Source organism: Phoca vitulina, unplaced genomic scaffold, assembly GCF_004348235.1.
Source record: "Phoca vitulina isolate PV1807 unplaced genomic scaffold, GSC_HSeal_1.0 scaffold35, whole genome shotgun sequence".
Classification (NCBI taxonomy): domain Eukaryota; kingdom Metazoa; phylum Chordata; class Mammalia; order Carnivora; family Phocidae; genus Phoca; species Phoca vitulina.
The window spans coordinates 11,881,587-11,905,583 of record NW_022589738.1 but is presented as its reverse complement, the minus strand read 5'-3'; the positions used below and the strand labels follow the sequence as shown (position 1 = coordinate 11,905,583).

The following is a 23,997-nucleotide window of genomic DNA, read 5'->3' as shown; positions in this document are numbered from 1 at the left end:
AAAGAAAGAAAGAAAGAAAGAAAGAAAGAAAGAAAGAAAGAAAGAAAAGAAAAGCAAGCACACAAAGCATAATTAGCTTTCCTGCTAATTGGGCAAAAAGAGTATCACTTTTAGCTCGAAATCCCCCCAAATTCATTCAGGTAATAAGTCTCTGACACTTGCTAGCTGCAGAGACAAAAGGAACGGGGCTGGGGCAACACACAAACATGGTTAAATTATACTTGGGCCTCCTATTTATAGGTCATCGAACAGTAAGATGCCGCTCTTGGCGGGGTTGGACAGACGTGACAGGAAGAGCATCGTATCTCTGGAAGTGACAAACAGCTGGCGGAGCTTAAGAGCTTCCCTTGCAGATGGAAGAAACAGAACAAAGGGCCACAGAAGAGAAGTTGGGCGGGGGGGGGGGGGGGGGGGGGGGCGGGGGAGCTTGAGCCTTAAGTGAGGTGCTTTTCACAAGTGGGCCTTCCATTTCTCTGCTTTACAAAACAAGAAAGTAGGGGGTTGGGGAGAAAAAAAATGAGATCAAGGGAAGTTTAAGAGCCTTTGTGTACTTAGGCTTTCCAGCTGGGTACACAGCTTACCCAAATATCTAGCCTCTCCTGCTGTTACTAGAAATACATGGAATAGCTCTTCCAGGAGGAAAATGGTCACATCACCAAGGAGACCAGGAGACCCTCATGATAGAGTTTTTGTTTTGTTTTATTTTGTTTTAATGACTTAGGAATCCAAGCAACCCTCGACTCCTTTCTTTGGACTCCACCAAGAGGGTAACTAAAGCTTCTGCCAAAAGAGAGAATTCACATAGAATTTTGTCTGTTCACATCTGATACTGGGAATCAGCTGAAATCTAAAGTGCCTTAAAACTAGCTCATTGTGAAGGCAGACATTCTGGCATGAAAACTAGAAAAGGCTGCCACCAAAATAAATGCACATTGTCTTGCACCAACTGCTACTAGAAAGCGATTTCAAGGATTCTAGCAGAAAAGGGAAGGCGCGACTGACGAGAAATTGAGCATGAGAGTGAGTGCTCTTGGGAGAAATGCAAAACAAAATCATTTTCCAACAGAGGGCATTTCTCATAAAACTGGAAGACAAGGGTCTTTTTCTGTGGTGCGCCACAGGAAGAGATAGGATGCATATTTTTCTCACGGGCCTCACAGAGTTGCTTTTCTTTCAGTAGTGCCCTGTGCTTTCTTCCTGCTGCCAAGAAAATGTAGGACAAGCTAATACAAGCACCACAAAATGGGGGACTCCATTAAAGCTGATTGTAATTCATCTCCACATCTCCAGTACTCGATTGACTCAAACAAGATGGGCCATTGGTGCATTGTTCCCATTATTTTCTCATTTTCATAATGCCTATTGTCTTTGAATTTACCATTAATATTACATTTTATGTTTGGTCATTTTATTTGCTTTCTTCCCCATATGTAATACTTAAGAATTCTTACATATGTGCTTGGTTCACTTTAAGAGAGGATAAAGGGGTGGAGGCTCCCCTAACATTTCCAAATAGGGATTTTTTTAGAAGTGTGGAACTCAGGTAAAGAGAATTGGATAAGTCATATTAATCAAAATCTTTGGCTCATGCTACTCTTCACAGCCTTGTTTGTGGTTATTATATAAACACACACACACACACACACACACACACACACACACACAACCTAACATAGATACTAGAATATGAACAATCTCTCTATGTGATTAATGTGATTATCCCCATCCCCTTCCTCCCTCCTCCCAAGGTAACCACTATCTGGAATCTTGCATTGAAAGTCGATATATACCTATCATGTAATCTTGAGGGACCTATTTTCATTTGTTATATTAATAAGATTCACCCATGGTGTTCTTCATTGCAGTAGTTCATTTATTTTGACTGCTATATGTTACTCATTGTATGAATCAAGAAAAGGATGTAAAATCTAGGGTATCAATATTTTATTGCATTAATTCATTCTATGTTCTTTATTTCTTAACAAACAAATGCCACACTAAGCATCACTCACTTGTTCTAAAAGAACTGATCACATAAAACAAGTTGCTATTGTACTTCATAGCTAATCTCTTCACCCTCAATTTTTTTTTGTATTTTCTATGATTAAACATTCATTATGTATTCTACACTGGATTTTCCTGAAGATTAGTGATATCAGAACTGGCACAGATCAGGGCTATTGATACAAAACCAGTCTATTATGACACTAATCAGATCAGACTCACCCCTAAATTCTCATTTACTCAATACTTCCAGTGACCTCATGGCCATACACTCCTAGAAAAGGCACTAGTCACACCGAACTGAACAAAATCGTTCCTTTCCATCAAGGTTCTCACTGCCTAATGGAGGGAGGAAAAAAAATTTTTTTTAATCTACAATCCCAATACAAAAGGTAACTTTCAGCATCTTAGACCTAGAGGCGACTGCTTGGTAGATGAAGAAGAAAGGAAGCAGAGGGACTGATCATTCAAAGGCACAGGGGTGGGAGAGCTTCAAGAGGTCAGGGATCTTCAAGCACAGTGGCAAGGAAGTCAGAGGTCATCTCAGAGTATTGAGAACTTTATCCCAAGGTAACTAGGAGCCACTGAGCAATTTCACACAGTGGTGGGATAGAATCAGATCTGCTGTAGTAGAAAGTGGGCTGTACTGGAGGGTGGGGTGTGGAGGTAAGAGCAGTTGGAACATTAGTCTAGGATCCAGGAAATACAAGATGTGGACCTGGACTGACACAGCCACAAGGATCATGGATCCAGGAGGGCAGGACATAGATTTCAATAATATTTATGCAACAAGGTTGGCTGAAAAAGAAGACACAGAGCCAAAAGAAAATGAGCTTAACACACAAAAAATTGGTGGTCTAAAAGCAACTGGAGTACAATTATTTCACATGCCATGCCTAAAAAAATGCAACCTCACCTAGAGGAAGAGAAAAGCCTCCCTATCATATTGTTTCAATTCCAAGAAAGCCTCCAAATATTGGTAAAGTAAATTTTTTTTTGTAAATTACCAGGTATCTTTATTTGAGTTTGTGTTCACAGAGTACAACTCATTTTTTTTTTAAGATTTATTTATTTGAAAGAGAGAGAGAGAGAGAGAGAGAGAGAGCTCCAGGGGGAGAGGGAGAGAAAGTCTTAAGCAGACTCCACGCTGAGCATGGAGATCATCACCTGAGCCAAAACCAAGAGAAGAATGCTTAACCAACTTCGCCACCCAGGGACCCCACAACTAAATTTCTTATAACTCGTCTCCTCATCATCCATAAAGAAGACAATGATGCCCAGTCAGGATGCTAGTCTAATTGTTTTTTAAACATACAGTTGAGGGGTGTCTGGGTGGCTCAGTCAGTTAAGTGTCTGACTCTTGGTTTGGGCTCAAGTCATGATCTCGCAGTCATGGAATCAAGCCCTGCATTGGGCTGCACACTCAGTGGGGAGTTTGCTTCAGATTCTCTCTCCCTCCTCCTCTGCTCTCCCCCCGCCCCCCATGCCAGCTTGCTCACACACTGTCTCTAAAATAAATAAATAAAATCTTTAACAACAAAAAAACAAAAAAAATCCCCATATGGTTGATTCTCATTATTCACAGCACTTATGTTCTATAAAGTCACCACAAACATTGAATTGACACAGACCTACTGCTCCTAGTGGAAATACAGAGTTAGATTCCTGAGAACTTTGGGTCACACAATTTTGTCAACCAGTCAACATGTAACCTTCCTTTATGTGTGTGTCTGTTGAGAGACACCTATTTAATATATATTGTTGGCTCATTAACACAAACTCATGGCCCAAATCACTATAACTCATGTTTCATTTAAGTTTATCTAACACATGTATTTTCTCCACAAAGCACATCACACACAGCCTTCTTACCCTTGGCAACACTAGCCGGCCCTTGAGCACTACATTTGGGGGCCATTCTAAGCACTACAATCAGCGACCAAAAGCACAAAAATGTGAATAATGTGACACTAAATAGACCATGGGAAGGATACTTGTTTGCAGTATGAGCGTTTAAAAAAGAAGGCAGAACATTCCCATGTTCAACCTCAACTGGGAATGTATGCATCAGGTGACTCAAGTTTTTTGCTACTCTGTGCATGACTGCAAAGGCCGTAGTGATTTGGGGGTTACAAATGGATTTTAGCAAGTAGGCAAATTTGCAAATATAGAATCCATGAATAATGAGGATTCACTATATCACTAAGAGATCCTTGCCTGAAGGTATCAAAAGGTACTTTAGTGGGTAGGCAGAGTAAGTCACTAACAATGCCAAATCTTTAGTTATGTGCTTTTCCCTGAGGAGTTCAAAAATGTCTCTTCAGACATCATATCTAAATGGCCCCTCTGCTCATCTCCTGTGAGCCTGGAAAAACCCAGCTACAAATCAGTTTTTAAATGTGAGAAAAACAAAAAGAAAAGAAAAGAACCAGGAATAAATTCTAGATGTCCTGATTCCTAAACAAATTGCCCATCTTCTAGGTTGGGGATTCTCAAACTTTACTGTGCTCATGAATCCCTAGAGATCTTGTGAACAATGAAAATTGATTCAAGAGGTCTGGGGTCAGACCCGAGTATTTTTCATTTCCAGCTAGTCCCAGTTGATACCAATGCTGCACAGGCTTTGAGTTCCAAAGCTACTCAAGAAATTCATCAGCCCCAACACTGACCTACATCCAACAGACAAGAGTTACAGCAATTAAAAAAACAAGCACTTCAGTTTAAGATTATGTGATAGAAACTAAAAAGTAACTAAGCTTTCTGAATATCAACAGTTCCACATGCAAAATAATCTAGAGTAAGCAATGCCGTTCATTTTTTCTACCTGAGTCTACTGGTGTTGTAAAGAAATTAAAACAAAGTATGTCAGGATCTCAATATTATTTTTCAAATAAGACCTCAGAGTTAAGATTATTTTTCTCCTCTCCCAGTGGACCATTCGCAGTATTAAGGAAGTAAAGGGACAAGCATCTGAAAGGTACAGACTACTTCATTTGCAGGCAGCTGACCCAAGTGGCCAAAGCACCACTTGTCCAGTTTAACAGGCAGATAAGGGCTGGGATTATTCGGAAGCTGTTATCTGCTGATAACGGCATTGGCTTCTCATTGCCTTTGTGCTCTTACCCCCAGATACACACTATAAATCAGAGAGGACTTGGGGAAATAAAGGGCAGTAGAAGTGCATATCCGGCAACCTGCCTTTTTGGAAGGAAATCTGGTACCCAAGAGCCTGTGAGAAGAGCAATTTGATGTAAAGGCCCTAGTGGAAATTTGACTTCCAAGAGATAATCCAGAGGAATGTTGGTCTCTCACAAAGATTTGCGGAACTACAAAAACAACAACAGAGCAGATGAAAAGAAGAATGTGTTCACTGGTGCCTCAGTGGGGCAGACATTTGTGGAAGGCAGAGAGTAAGAAAGGCCTTTGGGATACTCGAGACTGATCCTTCCAGGCCACTGAGTCCAACTTGATAGTTTGTGTTTAACAATTTAAAAAGTCGAAGTTGCATCTGAGACCAAACACAGGGGTTCTCCACCACAGCCGCAAGTTTGATTTTTCATGCCACTTGAAAACTATCCACAGTTATCTTCTTTCTTTAAACCAAGTTTCTTCAGCACACATGATACCAAATGCAGTTAAGAAAAAATAACTGTCCTCAATTGACTATGTATCATGAATGTACCACCAGTTTTGTTGTATTTTTAAACTCGACAAGATAAAGATAAAATGCAGATAATTACACTTCAGTGAAAAAATCTCAGCTCAAGCTACAAATTAAGGACATTTCAGAACATATGGAAGAGTGCTCTATGAAAAGAGATATTTAAAGGAAGAGGAGGCAATGGCTGTAGGAATCTAACACTCACGGGATGAAGATTAGATATTAGAAAAAATGTACTTGGAGTACCAGACACATTGGGAAAAGTCCTTACCTGCATTCCGTTATAAATTTATTTTTGCTTCACTCAAAACCATGGGAGGAAGGAAATGCAAAGAAAAGCTTCTATTTTCTGATACAAATCAGAAATTCTTCAAGGGAACAGAGGGACAAAAAGGGCTTCACATATGAACAATATAAATAGTTACAATCAACCAAGATGTGTGTGCTTTAAGGGAAGACAGCAGAATGAAATCCAAACACTAACAAAACAACCCAATTGTATCACAAGTGAATAAGTAACCACACTGAATGGAATGGGGAAGAAAAGAACTAGTCTTAGTAATCGTGGAAAACAATATCTTGATTTAAGACAAAAAAAAGAACTGGGGCGCCTGGGTGGCTCAGTCAGTTAAGTGTCTGCTATGCACCCCAATGTTCATAGCAGCAATGTCCACAATAGCCAAACTGTGGAAAGAGCCGAGATGCCCTTCAACAGACAAATGGATAAAGAAGATGTGGCCCATATATACAATGGAATATTACTCGGCCATCAGAAAGGATGAATACCCAACTTTTACATCAACATGGATGGGACTGGAGGAGATTATGCTAAGTGAAATAAGTCAAGCAGAGAAAGCCAATTATCATATGGTTTCACTTATTTGTGGAACATAAGGAATAGCATGGAGGACATTAGGAGAAGGAAGGAAAAAATGAAGGGGGGGAAATCGGAGAGAGAGATGAACCATGAGAGACTATGGACTCTGAGAAACAAACTGAGGGTTTTAGAGGGGAGGGGGGTGGGGGGATGGGTTAGCCTGGTGATGGGTATTAAGGAGGGCACATACTGCATGGAGCACTGGGTGTTATACGAAAACAATGAATCATGGAACACTACATCAAAAACTAATGATGTAATGTATGGTGATTAACATAACATAATAAAATAAAATTTAAAAAAAAGTGTCTGCCTTTGGCTTAGGTCATGATCCCAGAGTCCTGGGATAAAGCCCCACATCAGGCTCCCTGCTCAGTGGGAAGTGTTGCTTCTCCCTCTGTCCCTCACCCAGCTTGTGCGCTCTCTCTCTCTCTCTCTCTCTCTCCTGCTCTCTCAAATAAATAAATAAAATCTTTTAAAAAAAGAACTGTACGGAGAACTATACTCTAGCCAGTAAATGTTTCTCTCAAGGGTTTGGGTTAGCAATTCTGATTCTACTTTAGTGTATACCAGGATTAAAGAAGTAAATATATTTACATATATTATAGATAATGAGAGCCAGGTTTCTCACCATTAGAGAAAGGACTGGAATGAACCATGTGGTGTTGGATTAGAATCAGAGGTTCAGTATGAGCTCATGACTTGATAGATAGATAGATGGCAGATAGATAAGAAGGGAGAAAGGAAGACAGAAAGATGAAAGAATGAAAAAAGACAAGATATTGATATATGTGTTTGCATAGTTAGTATATGTTTACATGTATGTCCTAACCACTGGGAAGGCCTAGAAGCAATGACATCCCAGTACCAAATGAGCACCCCTAGGGCACAAGCCCTAATTTCTAAATGCCATTCTGCAATAAAAGAAACCAAGGAAGGGTGGGACAGGAAAGAGTCTGCAATAAAAAAACCAAAATGGGTGGGACAGAAATATTAGCTTGAATTTCCCAAATTTTGTGCAATCATTAAGCCTACATATTCAAGAAGCTCAACAAACCCCAAGCAAAATATGAAGAAAAGTACACCAAAGCATATCATAATCAAATTGCTCAAAACTAATGATGAAAAAATCTTAAGAGCTGACAGAGAAAACAGAAATATTATATGTAGAGGAATAAAGATAAGAATGACATATTTCTCATTAGAAATACAAGCAAGAAGAGAAAGGAGAGACATCTTTAAAATACAGAAATTTAAAAACTGTCAACCTAGAATTCTATAGCAGCAAAGATATCTTTCAAAAACAAAGGTGAAATAATTTTTCAGACACACAAAAGCTGGAAGAATTCATCACCAGCAAAATTATACCAAGAAAAATGTTGAAATAAGTACTTTAGAAAGAAATAAAATGATACCAGATGGAAATATGGATCTGCATAAAGGAATGAAGGGTATTAGAAATAAATACTTGGGTAAATAGAAGATTTTTTCTTATTATTTAAATGTCTTTAAAATAGGACTGTTTAAACAAAAATAACAACAATGTAATGTGGTGTTTAAAGCATACAAAAAATAAAATGTGTAAAACAAAAGAAGAAAGGCTAGAAATGGAGAAATGGAAGTACTGTATACTATTATAAGGTGCTTATAATAATAGTGAGGTGGTATACTATCCTGGTAGATCTTGGTAAGTTAAAAATGTATACATCAGCTCTTTTCCTCCCCGGCTGCTTGAAGCTTGGCCGCCATCATGAACAACACAGTAACTATCCGGACCAGGAAGTTCATGACTAACCGACTACTTCAGTGGAAACAGATGGTCATTGTTGTTCTTCACCCTGGAAAGGCAACAGTACCTAAGACAGAAATTCGGGAAAAACTAGCCAAAATGTACAAGACCACACCAGATGTCGTATTTGTGTTTGGATTCAGAACCCATTTTGGTGGTTGCAAGACAACCAGCTTTGGCATCATTTATGATTCCTTGGATTATACAGAGAAAAATGAACCCAAACACAGACTTGCAAGACATGGCCTGTATGAGAAGAAAAAGACATCAAGAAAACAATGAAAGGAACACAAGAACAGAATGAAGAAAGTCAGGGGGACTGCAAAAGCCAATGTTGGTGCTGGAGATTGGACAACACAAGGAGTAAAGATGCTGCAGTGGCTTTATCTGTGGTGGTTGTGCAGATTTTTCATGAGAGGATCAATAAACTAAGAATGTTAAAAAAAAATGTATACATCAATCCTAAAGCAACCAATAAAATCACAAAGAATTAGAGCTAATAGGCCAAAGAATTACAGCTAATAGGCCAAAAATCATAAAAAATAATCAAAAATAAGTCAGAAAAAAGGAATAATGGTTAGGTGGGACAAATAGAAAACACTGCAAAATAATAGATTTATACCTAACCATATGAATAGTCATATTAAATGTAAGTGGTCTAGGGGCGCCTGGGTGGCTCATTCACTTAAGTGTCTGCCTTTGGCTCAGGTCATGATCTCAGGGTCCTGGGATGGAGCCCGCACTGGGCTCCCTGCTCAGTGGGGAGTCTGCTTCTCCCTCTCCTCCTCCCCCTGCTTATGTGCGTGCTCTCTCTCTCAAATAAATAAATATTTAAAAAAATAAATAAATGTAAGTGGTCTAAATACCCCAGTTAAAATGCTGAGATTGTCAAATTGGAAAAAATAAAGCAGGACCCACCTGTATCCTGAATATAAGAAACACACTTTACATATAAAGACACAAATAGGTTAAAAGTAAAAGGATAAAAAAAGATATACTAACACTAGTCAAAAGAACTGGAGTAGTTATATTAACATTAAACAAAGTACATTTCAGAGCACAGAATATTACTAGGGATAAAGAAGGTCATTTCACAATGAAAAAGGGCTCAATTTATCACACGGGCACTTAAGAAAAGAGCTTCAAAATACATGAAGCAAAACTGACAGAACTTCAAGGAGAATTTGACAAGTCTAGACCCATAGCTGGAGATTTCAAAAAGACTCTTTGAATTGATAAAACAAGTATTGATAAAGTTAGTTAAGGATATAGAAATTTTGAACATTATCAGTGTTGATATACATAGAACATTCTACTCAACAAGAACAAAATATATATTCTTTTCTAGCACACATGGAAGATTTGCCAAGACCACATTCTGGGTTATAAAATCTCAATAGGAATTCATGTCATATACAGTATATTCTTCCCACAAAGAAATTAATTTAGAAATCAATAAGATAAAGATCTCTGAAAAATCCCCCAACTATTTGGAAAGAAAATAACACACTTCTAAATCACCCATGGTTAAGGAAAAAAACCAAAAGTGAAGTTAAAAAGAATTTTGAACTGAATGAAAGTGAAAAGACAACATACTAAAAATTTGGAAAAGCAGCTAAAACAGTATTTAGGGGATAATGTATAGCATTGAATGCTTATATTAGAAAAGAGGAAAGGTCTCAAATCCATGACTTCAGCTTCTTGTTTAAGAAACTGGAAAAGTAAGAGAAAATTGAACCCAAAGTCAGTAGAAGAAAGGAAATAAGATCAGAGTCAAAATCACTAAGACCAAAAAAAAAAAAAAAAAAACCCAAAATAACAAAACCCAGAGAAAAATCAATGAATCCCAAAACTTGCTCTTTGAGAAGATCAATAAAATTGATGAACCTCTAGCTGGACTGATCTGGAAAAACAGAGAGAAAACACAAATTACAACAAGAAGTTTGGGGGGAAAATCACTACAAATTCTACAAATATTAAAAGCATAAACAAAGAGGCAGCCCACAGAATGGGAGAAGATATTTGCAAATGACACTACAGACAAAGGGCTGATTTCCAAGATCTATAAAGAACTTCTCAAACTCAACATCCAATAAACAAATAATCAAGTCAAAAAATGGGCAGAAGATATGAACAGACACTTCTCCCAAGAAGACACACAAATGGCTAACAGACACATGAAAAAAATGTTCATCATTATTAACCATCAGGGAAATTCAAATCAAAACCACACTGAGATACCACCTTACACCAGTTAGAATGGCAAAAATGGACAGGGCAAGAAACAACAAATGTTGGAGAGGTTGCGGAGAAAGGGGAACCCTCTTACACTGTTGGTGGGAATGCAAGTTGGTACAGCCACTTTGGAAAACAGTGTGGAGGTGCCTCAGAAATTTAAAAATAGAGCTACCCTATGACCCAGCAATTGCACTCCTGGGTATTTACCCAAAGACACAGATGTAGTGAAAAGAAGGGCCATATGCACCCCAATGTTCATAGCAGCAATGTCTGCAATAGCCAAACTGTGGAAAGAGCTGGATGCCCTTCAACAGACGAATGGATAAAGAAGGTGTGGTCCATATATACAATGGAATATTATGCAGCCATCAGAAAGGATGAATACCCAACTTTTACATCAACATGGATGGGACTGGAGGAGATCATGCTAAGTGACATAAGTCAAGCAGAGAAAGTCAATTATCATATGGTTTCACTTATTTGTGGAACATAAGGAATAGCATGGAGGACATTAGGAGAAGGAAGGGAAAAATGAAGGGGGGGAAATTGGAGGGGGAGGTGGACCATGAGAGACTATGGACTCCAAGAAACAAACTGAGGGTTTTAGAGGGGAGGGAGGTGGGGGGATGGGTTAGCCCGGTGATGGGTATTAAGGAGGGCACGTACTGCATGGAGCACTGGGTGTTATATGAAAACAATGAATCATGGATCACTAAATCAAAAACTAATGATGTATTATATGGTGACTAACATAACATAATAAAATTAAATTAAATTAAAAAAAAGAAAGCATAATCAGGGAATATTACTAAAAACTTTATGCCAATAAATTTGATAACCTAGAGGAAATGGACTAATTCCTTGAAAGATACATACTACCACAGCTCACTCAAAAAATGGAAAAGCTGAAATAGATACATATCTATTAAAGAAACTAAATTGATAGTTTAAAACATTTCCACAAAGAAAACCCCAGACCCAGATGGCTTTACTGGTGAAATCTACTAAATATTTAAGGAAGAATTAATGCTAATTCTATAATCACTGCCACAAAATGGAATAAAAAGGAAGAACAAAGTTGGAGGACTAACACTGCTTGATTTCAAGAATTACTATAAAGGTTCTGCAATGAAGGCAGTGTGGTACTAAAGTACAAATAGATGAACCAAAACAGAGATTTCAGACATAGACTTACACAAATATAGGCAACTGATTTTCAGCAAGGGTGCAAAGGCAATATAGCAGAAAAGTCTTTTTAACAAATGGTGCTGGAGGAACTGGATGTCCACATGCCAAAAAAAATTAACTTCGATCTACTTTTTGTACTGCACACAAAAACCAAATGAAAATGGATTATAGACCTGAATGTAGAACATAAAAGTGTAAAACTTTTAGAAGAAAACGTAGGAGAAAACGTTTGTGACCTTCAGTTAGGCAAAGATTTCTCAGGTATGAAACCACAAGCATGATCCTTAGAGGAAGAAATTGATAAATTGGACTTTATCAAGATTAAAAACTTTAGCTCTTTTAAAGACACTGTTAAGAGAATGAAAAGCAAGACACAGATTGGAAGAAAATATTTGAAATTCATATATCTAATAAAGGACTTGTATCCAAAAAATATAAAGACCTCTGAACACAAAATTATAAGAAAATAACCCTCCAAAAAATAATGGGCAAAAGATTTGAACACATACTTCACCAAAGAACATATGCAGATACAAATAAGCACATGAAAAAAAGTGATATATACATACAATGGAATGCTATTCAGCCTTAAAAAAGAAGGAAATTCTGACAAACGTTACAACATGGATGAACCTTGAGAACACTGTGCTAAGTGAAATAAACGATAGGACAAATACTGTGTGATTCTACTTACATGAGGTCCCTAGAGTAGTCCAATTCATGGAGAAAAAGTAAAATGGTGGTTGCCAGGAGTTGGGGAAGGGAGGAACAGGGAGTTATTGTTTAATGGGTACAGAGTTTCCATTCTGCAAAACGGAAGGAGCTCTATAGATAGATGGTGGTGGTGATTACGTGACAATGTGAATGTACTTCATGTCACTAAAATGAACCCTTAAAAATGATTAAGATGGTAAATTTTATATGATATGTATTTTACCACAATAAAATAATAATGGATCAGAACAAAAAATGCCCAACATCATTAATCATCAAGGAAATACAAATTAAAACTGCAACAAGATACTTCTGCACATCTATGAAAACAAATAAAATTTCAAAAACTTACCATGCCAAGTGTTGGTGAGGATATGGAGAAACTGGAACTGTGGATGTGAATGTAAAACAGTACAACCATTTTGAAGACCAGTTTGGCAGCTTCTAGAAAAGTTAAACAGATACCTACCATATGATTCAGCCATTGCAGTCCTAGGTATTTACCCAAGAAAAATGAAAGCACATGTCCATAGAACCACTTGTACGTAAATATACATAACAGCTTTATTGCTAATTGCCAGAAATTGGAAAAAACACAAATGTCTGTCCATCAACAAATCAATGGGTAAACACACTGAGATACATCCATTTAATGAAAAACTACTCAGGAATAAAAGTGAAGACATTTGAAATGAGAAAAAGGAAATGAAATAAATATACATTACAACATGGATGAATCTCAAAATAATGGTGCTGAGTGAAAAAAGCCAGATAAAAAAATATATACTGTATGACTGCATGTCTATAAAATTCTGGAAAATCCAAACTGTAGTAATGGAAAGCAGATCAGTAGTTGCCTGGGAATGGGAAATGGGAAGTAGCATGATGGTAGATTACCAAGGGCACAGGAAGCTTTTGGCAGGATGGACGTGCTCACTTTCTTAATTGTGGTGATAGTTGCCCAGGTACACACATATGCAAAAATTTCAATTGTACACTTTAAATAGGTTCAGTTTACGGTATGTCGATTATACCTCAATAAAGTTGTTAAAAATCATCAGGCAAGCAAACAAATATGTGTGGCAAAATTCTACCTTTTCTTTGCACGTTCACTGCATGCTCCCCACCATTGGAGTACAAACTCGCTGAGAGCAACAACTATCTGAAGCATTCATGGCTAGGCTAACAGACGTGAGCCATCCCCAGTAAACATACCCGTGACATCGCACAACTGAGAAAACTTAGAGATTAAAAGACAGTATTAGGAAACTTTGATCAAGATCGTTAAGTAGCAAAGACTAATAACTTCCTGCAATTAGGAGTGATGCCCTTAGTACAATTAAGTAGCCAGCTCATGAGGTGTGAGGCAATTAAGAAAAAAGGGGCAAAGGGGTCATGAAAGTGCTAGAGAAAAGCTGAATCCAGATCAGATCACAAATTCTCAGCCACAATGCCTTTAGGATTATGCCCAGTCAGGTCCTTATAGAGAAGTAAAGAGGCATTAATACCAACCTTTTCTATAGCATTATAGCTATATATGAGTTTACTTTTTATTTTATCAAATTCATAATTTATATAGCTATCTCCTAAATTACAAGAATGACATATTAGGTAATGTGCAACACACACACACACAAAATGGATGGATAGCTTTAATGTATAAACACTCTTACAAAACAGTAAAACACCACTAATAGAAAAATGGCCAGAGTAAAAGAAAAGACAATTCATAAAATACAAACAGATTTTTAAATTTTACCTTATAGTTAAATACACACACACATATATAATTTACTCATTTTTTAAAACTATGAATTCCAAAATGTTTTTAAATCTTTGTCAGTGGCAGGAGTGTGCTGTAATTAACATTTTCTTAGGCAATTAGCAGGAGGATATTGGCAAACATCCTTACTGAAAGCTTTTTTCCGGCAAAAATTTTCAATATCTAAAAACATTCATAGTTAATCCTTCCATAATGAAGTTAGCTTAAGCAAATAATGAAATGCAAAGCCAAAGATTTAAGTTCAAAACTACTAATCACAATCTTATATTAGTGAAAAACTAGAAACAACCTATATATGGTACAGCAGAAAAACTGCTAAACAAATGAACCTCAGGATAGAAAAATACATGACCATTTAATGCTATTTTTAAAGAATTTTTAAAGACATGGGAAAATTCTAGTTGAATGAAAAACATCAGGACACAATCTGTTTAGTATAGCAGGATTCCAAATCTGTTATGCTCTTCCAGATTAAAAAATAAATAAAATAAAAGTTTTACACTGCTCTGTAAGCACTTTCACCAAATTGTTATCTCTTAGTGGCTCTGTGCCAATCACGTAGCTAACCAACTACAAGGCTTGAGCACCATCAGACAGAAATTCTAAACTCAGAAAATCCAATCCACCCTTCTAACGCTAACCTAGCCTCGGCCTGGGAGTTAAATAACTACATATCCATTAGCAAAACACCCTCCCTGTCAAGAGGGCCAGTGAAAGTAGGTGGTAGAGAAGGCTATAAGCAGTGAAGAGAAGCAGGGACAAATGGGGAATTTAAATGCCTGAGATTTTTGTCCCTGTTCTAGTCCATTATCAAAAATAAACTGGGATCATTCTATGAATGCCTTCTTTCAAAACAAAGATAAGGCCACTCCAAAATATCACTTCTTCTGGACAAGACACTCACTCTTGGAACTCAATTGCCAGTGAGTAAGATGGCGTCCTGGGCCATGGAAGAAGGAACTGAGGACAAACATCCATACAGAAAAATCTTTTCTTAGCATTTGAAATGTTGTTCCAAAAGAGTCCTGATTTTCTCAAGTTGGAAGACTCTATTCATCATGAGTATTCCGAAATACTCAGGTTACCATGAGGAGTGACACAAATCATCCCAAGATTACATGGTGGAATTGGCAGAATGGTTCAACATGACTTCTTTCTCCAGCAATTCTTGATTAGTGCATAAGGCCAAGAGATGAAAACCAGCAAACACAGCATTTTAAATTTGTGGGTACATTTTTTTTTCCTTTTCACAGAGTATCTTTTTGGTACTGTTGATAGTTTGCCTAAATTAAATCCACAAATAAAACCAGCAAGATTCTTATGATTATTCTGAGCCATAACCTATAGTATTAAAAGGTAGTTAAATGCCTCTAAATGTTGCAATGCTCCAAACCTTACCTCATTTTTTGCTATTATACAAGAATTGTTATATTCTCATTATATGAACACAAATCAAGAGTAACTGCTGACCACCTTCCCGCCTAACTTTTCTGTGTTTCTCCTTGAGACACACTAACAAACTCCCTATGAAACCGGGAATATGAATACCATATTACCATAACACCATTTAGGGAACTAAAGGGGAAAAGAGAAAGCACCTGCCAAGCACTTTGGACTCACGTATAACTCTAGTTCTCCTCTCAAATCGTCTCCCAAGCTCCAATTACAGCAGTTAGTGGTCAAAGCAAAGCTCTCCCTCTAAGAAAGAGGTTCAGCACTGTAAGCAAGGGTTTCCATTCACTTTACCGCAGACAACTGCTACTACTTACTGAGGTTAAATTTAACCAGCAAAGTAGCCAACATTCTGGAAATTATCCTTTAAGACAGTAGTATATATTCTGGGTTTGCTTTCAAACACCCAGTTTTATTTTTACGTGCATGAACAAACCCCCCCCCCGAAAATGCAAAGGAATCTAGAAATTTGTGGACCTAAAACGGTACTTTATGATAGAGGCTAATACAGGTTTCTCCCCTAAGCCAATCATTCAGAGGACTAAAAAGGAAAATGAAGCACCCACTAGATTCATATTAAAATGGAGGAGAACTCAGAACTCAGCTCAATGGTAGCGTTCTTCATGGATTACCATATATGTTCTACCTATCAGTCACAAGCTACCCATCAGTCCCTGAATTACTTCAAGTTTCCTTCTGCCCCGTAATATAGTATTATTTAATGAATACATATTTGAAGCTACAGAATTAAAATTTAAACATACTAAACACGAGTACAATGGTGGTTGCACAATGGTATGCTTTTGTCAAAATTCATCAAATCACACACATAAAACTGGCAAATTGCATTGCATATAAATGGAACATAACTGGGAACAGATAATTCACTCATAAAACATGGAACCAACAGTGACTGGGGAGGAAACTGAGGGAAAGAAATTTGCTTAGCCTAGAGCGGGGTTTCTCAGCCTCACCTTCCCCTTTTAGGTGTGACAACCAACAATGTTTATAGACCCTGCCAAATGTTCGCCGGGGGAGGGGGGCGGGGGCAAACCTCCCCCCTCCTGCTGAGAACCTCTGCATTACATCCTTATAACAAGGATCCATTATATAAGAATTTATTATGGAAATTCGGTGAAAGCTAGTGGTGAAAGGTAACAGTCCCAGAGGAAAAAAAAATGGAGAATGTTCAAGACTTCCAGGTTATTTTGGACACTTTCTTCTCTTCTTTTTTAAACAGGTGAACTCTACCAAACATTTATTTACTTATTTTTAAGTTTTTCTTTTATTCCAGTTAGTTAACATACAATGTTCCATTAGTTTTGGGTGTAAAATATAGTCATTCAACACTCTATTTAAGACACTTTCATATATAGGCGATCAATACTACCAATGCCTTCCTCCACAGCTAATAAGCACAGGTAAATCTGGAAACATCTCAAGCACATTTTTCTTTTCTAAAAGTCATCCTTAACTTATGTGTTAGGTTTCATAGCCATAAATCATCCCCACTGACCAACTCAATAATGTCACAAATTGGCAATTTGTTCCAGTAGAACATAAAGGGATTAAAGCACTGATTATTTACTCTGAGGACAGGATGCAAATATACACTGGACTTTCAATAAATGATTTTTCAAGGAATTGGCTGTTTAAAAATCAAGGCCCTAAGTTCAACGTTTAGTCAAATTAAAAGAGAAATCTATACCACATCTGTCTACTAACTAAACTAACAAAATGCATATGAAATAAGGCTGTAAAACACACTGTGGGTCAATGGCTAGTGTGATGTGTTCATCTCCTAACATATGAGATACCAGGTTAAAAAAAATAAGATGTTTACTACTAATTCCACATTTGGAAATATATTTCAAGGAAATAACCCCCAAAAGAATTTCGATTAAAAATATTCAAAGCATTCCCAATATTAAATACTGCACAGCTCCCAAATCTGCCAACGGAGGCAAAGCAACAGACATTTATGCTTTATCAGACACATAGATGACGGTTGAAAGAAACCTAAGTTTCTAGACCAATGCCTGGTCTCCAGACCACTAAGGGGAACCGAAGGTAGTAAAAAGGGCCCAGTGGGCATTTTCAGAACTTTTTTAAAAAAATGCCTAGGTCAAGGCTCCAGGTAGTGGTGCTCAGCTGCAAGGCTTAGAAAAACAAAGGAACAAGCACAGTCAGATGAATAAATGACCCGATTAATAATTACATATGTTTATATTGTATATAAATTATTTGTATTCCAAAATCATATACAAATACACTGCATTCAAATACAAGCAATTACATTTTTAAAACATTCTTAAAAATGCAATTTATTAATCAAAAATCTTTCAAATTAGTGTTTTCATTTTCTTTGGGTAAATACCCAGTAGGAGAATTAATGGATCATATGGTAGTTCTATTTTTAATTTTTGGAGGAACCTCCATACTGTTTTCCACAGTGGCTGCACCAATTTGCATTCCCATCAACACAGCAGGAAGGTTCCTTTTTCTCTGCATTCTCACCAGAGGGGAGGGGGGCGTTGTATGATGTCAGAACTACACTTGTGGTGAGCATAGCATAACACACAAAGAAGGTGAAGCACTATGTTGTACATCTGGGACTAATGTAACGTTGTGTGCCAACTATACTCAAAAAAATTTTTTTAAAAGCTTTAAATCTTTCAAAGCATAGGAGTTAGGGAAAAAATAAGATGTTTTTTTTTTTTTTAAGAGTTTATTTATTTATTTGACAGAGAGAGAGACAGCGAGAGAGGGAACACAAGCAGCGGGAGTGGGAGAGGGAGAAGCAGGCTTCCCGCTGAGCAGGGAGCCCTATGTGGGGCTCGATCCCAGGACCCTGGGATCATGACCTGAGCCGAAGGCAGACGCTTAACGACTGAGCCACCCAGGCACCCCAAGATGTCTTTTCATGGGACAATGAAATATGGCCCCCAAACTGATTACAAGAATGGGCAACAAATAAATGAAAATATATACTTCCCTGTTATTAACCAGAGGAATGCAAATTAAAAGCACCATAATACTATTAAATATCCACCGAACTGGAAAAACATTGAGAAGTTTAACAAGATCAAGTGCTGGAGAAGATATGAAACAACTAGAATTCTCACCAACCATAACGACTAGAAAAAACACTTTAGGAGCATCTTTTAAATTAAAGATGCACCTACATCTTCACAGATGTTCAACAGGAAACAAAAGAATATTCATAGCAGCATTATTCATAAAAGCAAACTGAGGACCACCCAAATGTCCAATAACAGAATGAATAATTTGTGGTACAGTCATATGCTGAAATATAAAGCAATGAAAAAGAATAAACTTAGCCCCAAGTAGCAACATGGATGGATCTTATACATTAAGTGAAAGAAGTCACTGAACACATGGAGTATTACTCAAAGTACATAATGTTCAAAGATAGACAAAAACAAAAGAGAAGTACTAGGCTATTTAAGAGTACATTCATATGTGGTACAACTATCAAAAGTAAGCGGATGATAAATCAGTCTGTATAGTTTTCCTACAGAGGAAAATATAATAGGGAGATTCGCGCAGGAGGCTATGGAGCGGGTACTGATAATGTTCTAGTACTTAGCCTTGGAGGTTAACTAGATGAGTATTTGCTTTTAATTATTCTTCAAGCTGTATGTGTTTTCCCACACTCCTTTATGGTTTTCCCATACCATAAAGACTTACTTTTTCAAACACAAAGTAATACAACCATTTCAACACATGCAGATGCAGTCCACATGTGAATCACCTTAACTAGAAAAAGCAGAACTGCACGTTTGGGATGATTACAATTGCACAGGTGTGAAGATACAATGACAAAACCCACAGGCTAACTGGAAGTGGGATGGGATCAAGTCATGTTCATCAGGGGCTTTTCCTGGTGACGCGCTCAGGTTCATAATTCCAAAACTATTTGATTGCTGTCACACAATAGATTAAGTATAGAGCCGGTGGTGTGAAAAAAATCAATATGCAAAAAGAAGTCCAACTGACAATGAGTTTGGAATAACCACAAGTCCCTGAATTGATGTTCGATAGGCATCTTCAGAAGACAAACACACAAGGCAGATTTGAGAAACTTAAGATTGTGTATGCAAGTCTAGGGGCGCCTGGGTGGCTCAATCGTTTGAGCGTCTGCCTTCAGCTCAGGTCATGATCCCGGGGTCCTGGGATCGAGCCCCACGTCGGGCTCCCTGCTCAGCAGGGAGTCTGCTTCTCCCTCTGCCTACCTCTCCTCCTGCTTGTGCTCTGTCAAATAAATAAAATCTTAAAAAAAAAAAAGATTGTGTACGCCAGTCTACACATTGGCTGATTGCACAAATATTCATCAGCCATGGAAAATTTTTGGTTGACAATTATATTTCATGGCAAAAAAGTTTTTATTATTATAAAGCAGGGTACTGTCATTTTCTTGCTATTCATCGGGGGGCATAAAAGACTGGTCAGGTTACTGCTTGAAAGCAAGTTCAAGGGAGGAAGCAAGTTCACTGCAGCTGACAAACTTTGACTTGGCAATTGTGCCGATGAGCTTAACCTGTGGATTAGATCACTGTATTTAAGCTAGTGTCAGCTCCATAGGAAAAGGCCTGATGATTCCCGCTACTTTCAGCTTTGTTTCTTTAAAGCAAAGAAAAAACTGCATCTCCAGCAGCTTTTCATGACTTGGCTTCTGTCTTGTTCAAAGTGGTTGGGAGCTTATAGCCAAAAGAGATAAGCTCACATCCTTACCATATTTCACAGCAGCAAGACAAATAATACCCATGCAGTTTGAGACAGTAATTTAGTCTCGTAGGCATATGTATGTATGTTTGTTTGTTTAATGAGAGTAGCAAGACTATCCCCATGAAAGTTTTCAGGATTTCTTATGTCTTGCCCACCATGGCCATAAACTGAAGAGCAACAAAGACATTTAGAGATTCAGCCCTTGGGAAGTGAATGGGCAGTTGCCCAGTGGTTCAGGAAGAGCTCTGCGCCTGACATTAGGATCCCTTAGACAGTCTTTGGCCCCCACCACTTACCTGTGGAGCAGTATAATGCCCACTTGAGAAACTGGAGTTTTGAGCTGAGAGGACAGGAAAACATGAGAAAAGATGGCCCTGGTCTCAGTTTTCTACAAAAGAACCATAGGAGATAACGACTCCCACTGAAGTTGTAAACGTTGACCTTTCTGGAATACCAAGGCTGCTTCTTTGTGCATGAAGCCATGGCCAGCTTACAGGAGCCAAGGCTGGTGCTGATGAGCACTTGTGCCTCAGAGCAGTGACTCTCAGAGTACCCTCTAACCCATCTTCAAAGGTCTACCATGGAGAGCTGGGCCCTGCTGGATGAGCACCAGGCCCAGTGCAGGTAGAGAGGTCCAAACTGAAGGCTCACTTAAACATGACTTTGGGCCTGCCCTAGTCCAGCTGCCTCTTCTCAAAATGAGGAACAGTAATTATTACCTTAACAGGTTGTGGGAATTAAATAAGATAATGCACATGAAGTGTTTAATACTATCCTTGTCCGGGATGCCTGGGTGGCTCGGTCAGTTAAGCTTCTGCCTTCAGCTCAGGTCATGATCCTGGTGTCCTGAGATCGAGCCCTGTGTTGGGCTCTGTGCTCAACAGAGAGTCTGCTTCTCCCTCTGCCCCTCCCCCTGCTCCTGCTCTCTCCCTCTCTTGCTCTCTCTCAACTAAATAAAAATAATAAAAATCTTTTAAAAAAATACTCTCCTTGTTCTTTAGTAAATGCTCAGTAATCAAGAGCAGCTCTAAATAGTAACAACATCACCATGTAACATCACCATGACCTAATAGAGTTAACTGCATACAGGGGGTACTCCCTTGTTGCTGACAGGACCATTTGTAACTCTCCCTTTGCTCCATATGGATCACTCAGTGCTTTTCCCTCTTTAGCAAGAAAAATTCACTTTGAGAAAAAGCATTTAAATCAACAATAAAAAATATCTTCTCTATCTCAAGCCACTAAATAACATACCTATCAGCTAACAGGGCCATTGTCTGCCTTGGATTTTTTTTTTTTTTTTTTGCTAAGTATGGAGAACAGGACCAAAAGATAGAAAAAGCTTAGTTGTTTCATGATCAATATGCTACACCGGAAACACTCTCACTCATCTGGTAAGAAGACATATATATACACACCAGTGTTCATCAAAGCATCACTTCTTAGAAAGAAACAGGAAAGAAGTGCCCCCAGTGAGCAGGAAAACAGATAAATAATGATATATCCACACAAAGAATGAACTAGATCAGAGGTCAGCAAACTTTCTGTAAACAGTAAATATTTACTATTTTCTGTAAAATATTTTCTGTAGACAGTAAATATCGTGGGCTTTCTGGGCCATCCAGTCTCTGGTGCAACTACTCAACTCTGCTGTTTTGGTGTGAAAGCAGCTCTAGTTTATGTACTTAAAGAGGTAGCTGGCTAGATTTGGCCCATGGGCCATACTTTGTCAGCCCCTAAACTTGAGCCACATTTATCAATGTGGAAACATGTCAAACAATGATGAGCAAAAAATGCAAGTTTCAAAACAGGTTTCAAAACATAGTGTGGTTCATTTATACAAAATTTAAAAATCTGAAAGCGATACTTTATAATCATTATAGATATGTGTGTATTAGTAAATGTATATAAAATTTATATTTACTCAACTTATAAACTCTGAATTTATGACAGATGTAGAGGAATCAACTATAATTTTTTTCATTTTTCTTTAAAAACTAAATACCCCAAGCAAATAAGGCATAACGTGGAGAAGGGCATTTCACCTCCATTTGTCATCTAGACCAAATCAAAGGCCCCCAACGCACTCATTGAGCCACCATTCAGAGCTGCCTGTTCTAAGCCATTTACAAAAACTGTCAGGCTAGCTACCTCTGCAGACCAGGACGATCTTATGAAAAATACAACATACAAAGCAGTTACTTGTTTGTTCTCAAAACATCTCTGAAGGATATAAACAACAGCCAGCTTCACGTCACAAATAGCACAGCTGCTGTTAAGGAGATTAATAAGTAACTTGCTCCAATAACTTGCTTCTACCCTGTAGCAGAACCTTCATCCCTTAAACGAGATTTACTGGAAACTTTGGCTTCCCTTAATGCTGAGTGCTGGCCGAACCCTTGGCTACACCTATTACATCTGCTACCAGCAAGCAATTTAGCATCGACTACATGTAGAACTCTGGGCTTACCATGCAGTTGAAAAGAATCCTGTTTGTGATCTCACGCTTCTTATGTGAACAAACAGACTTTCCTCACTTTTGCAACTCCACACCGACCTCCTCTTTCAATTCTGAACCTGACTTTTTAACAACTTTAAACATCCACCTAATCACCCTTCTTGGTTAGCCAAGGAGCTTTACTGTTAGGAGAAAGGAGAGAATAAGGAGGCTAGGAATCACAGCTGCTTGGCCATACTTGCCCACAACCAATGAAAAGCCATTCTTCCAGGCCAGAGGGAAAAGTGGGGGCTGCTACAGAGCTACTGAGGAGCCTGCATTAGTCTAGTGGCCAAGAGTTCACTGGGCCCCCTCAGTGAAGTTTTTCCTTTCTCTGCTACTTGTCCCTGTGTTTCTTTCTTCTTCTGTCCCTACACCAGCCGTGTCTCTTGTATCTTGAGTTCAAGTGCCTCCAAAAGAACTCCTCCATCTAGGTCTCACAAGCCTGGTCATCTTAAGTTCCACTGACCAGCCAACAAGCAAATAGCCAAGGGTCGGATCCTTTCTCCCAGTCAATGCACTGTGTTCATGGTGGACAGTGGGAAGGGTCAGAAAGTACAGAGATGGCCAAATGTAAAGAAGTGCACAGGGCCACTTTGTCAGCAAAGAACCCAAGTGAGCAAGCTTCTGAGAGCTGGCCCAGCTCTTAAATCTATGGGCATCTCCAACTAAACACATGCAAAATGGAGCACATTCTATTAATCTCAAACCAACTTCTAAGGTCTGCATTTCCACGAGGGCATCACCATCATCCAGGTTCTTCAAGCACATAACACTGGGGGTTCTCCCTCATTCATGATTATCCTTGCCACATCATAAAGTGGCTGTCCACTATCCTCTATTCTTCATTCTCATTGTCACCCTAGAGAAGACTTTTATGCTTTCCTGGTTACCCAGGTTTCACCACTTTTTGCCTTCCTTATTCCAACCCAACCAACTTACTGTTTCTAGATTAGACCTGTAAACAGTTTCCAAAGCTACCACTCTCTGCTTGAAAGTAAGGTCTAGTCTTCCCACCCCACCCCCAGCAAAAATAGGTCCAAAG

General features: G+C 38.4%; 2 protein-coding genes across 2 annotated transcripts in view; one reads left to right on the top strand and one right to left on the bottom strand.

The window, feature by feature from the left end:
- The window catches only part of TSPAN7 (tetraspanin 7), a 124,494-nt gene that overhangs the window by 85,231 nt on the left and 15,266 nt on the right, over positions 1-23,997 (bottom strand). The window lies entirely within an intron of this gene.
- LOC116646155 (40S ribosomal protein S24-like) lies at positions 8,099-9,029 on the top strand. The gene has a single exon (XM_032426778.1). It carries the CDS (start codon positions 8,293-8,295, stop codon positions 8,611-8,613), a length of 321 nt encoding a protein of 106 aa, XP_032282669.1. The 5' UTR covers positions 8,099-8,292; the 3' UTR covers positions 8,614-9,029.

What these genes read in the sequence shown, in the direction of transcription:
- LOC116646155 (XM_032426778.1), top strand. Translation starts at nt 8,293, where the DNA reads ATGAACAACACAGTAACTATCCGGACCAGGAAGTTCATGACTAACCGA.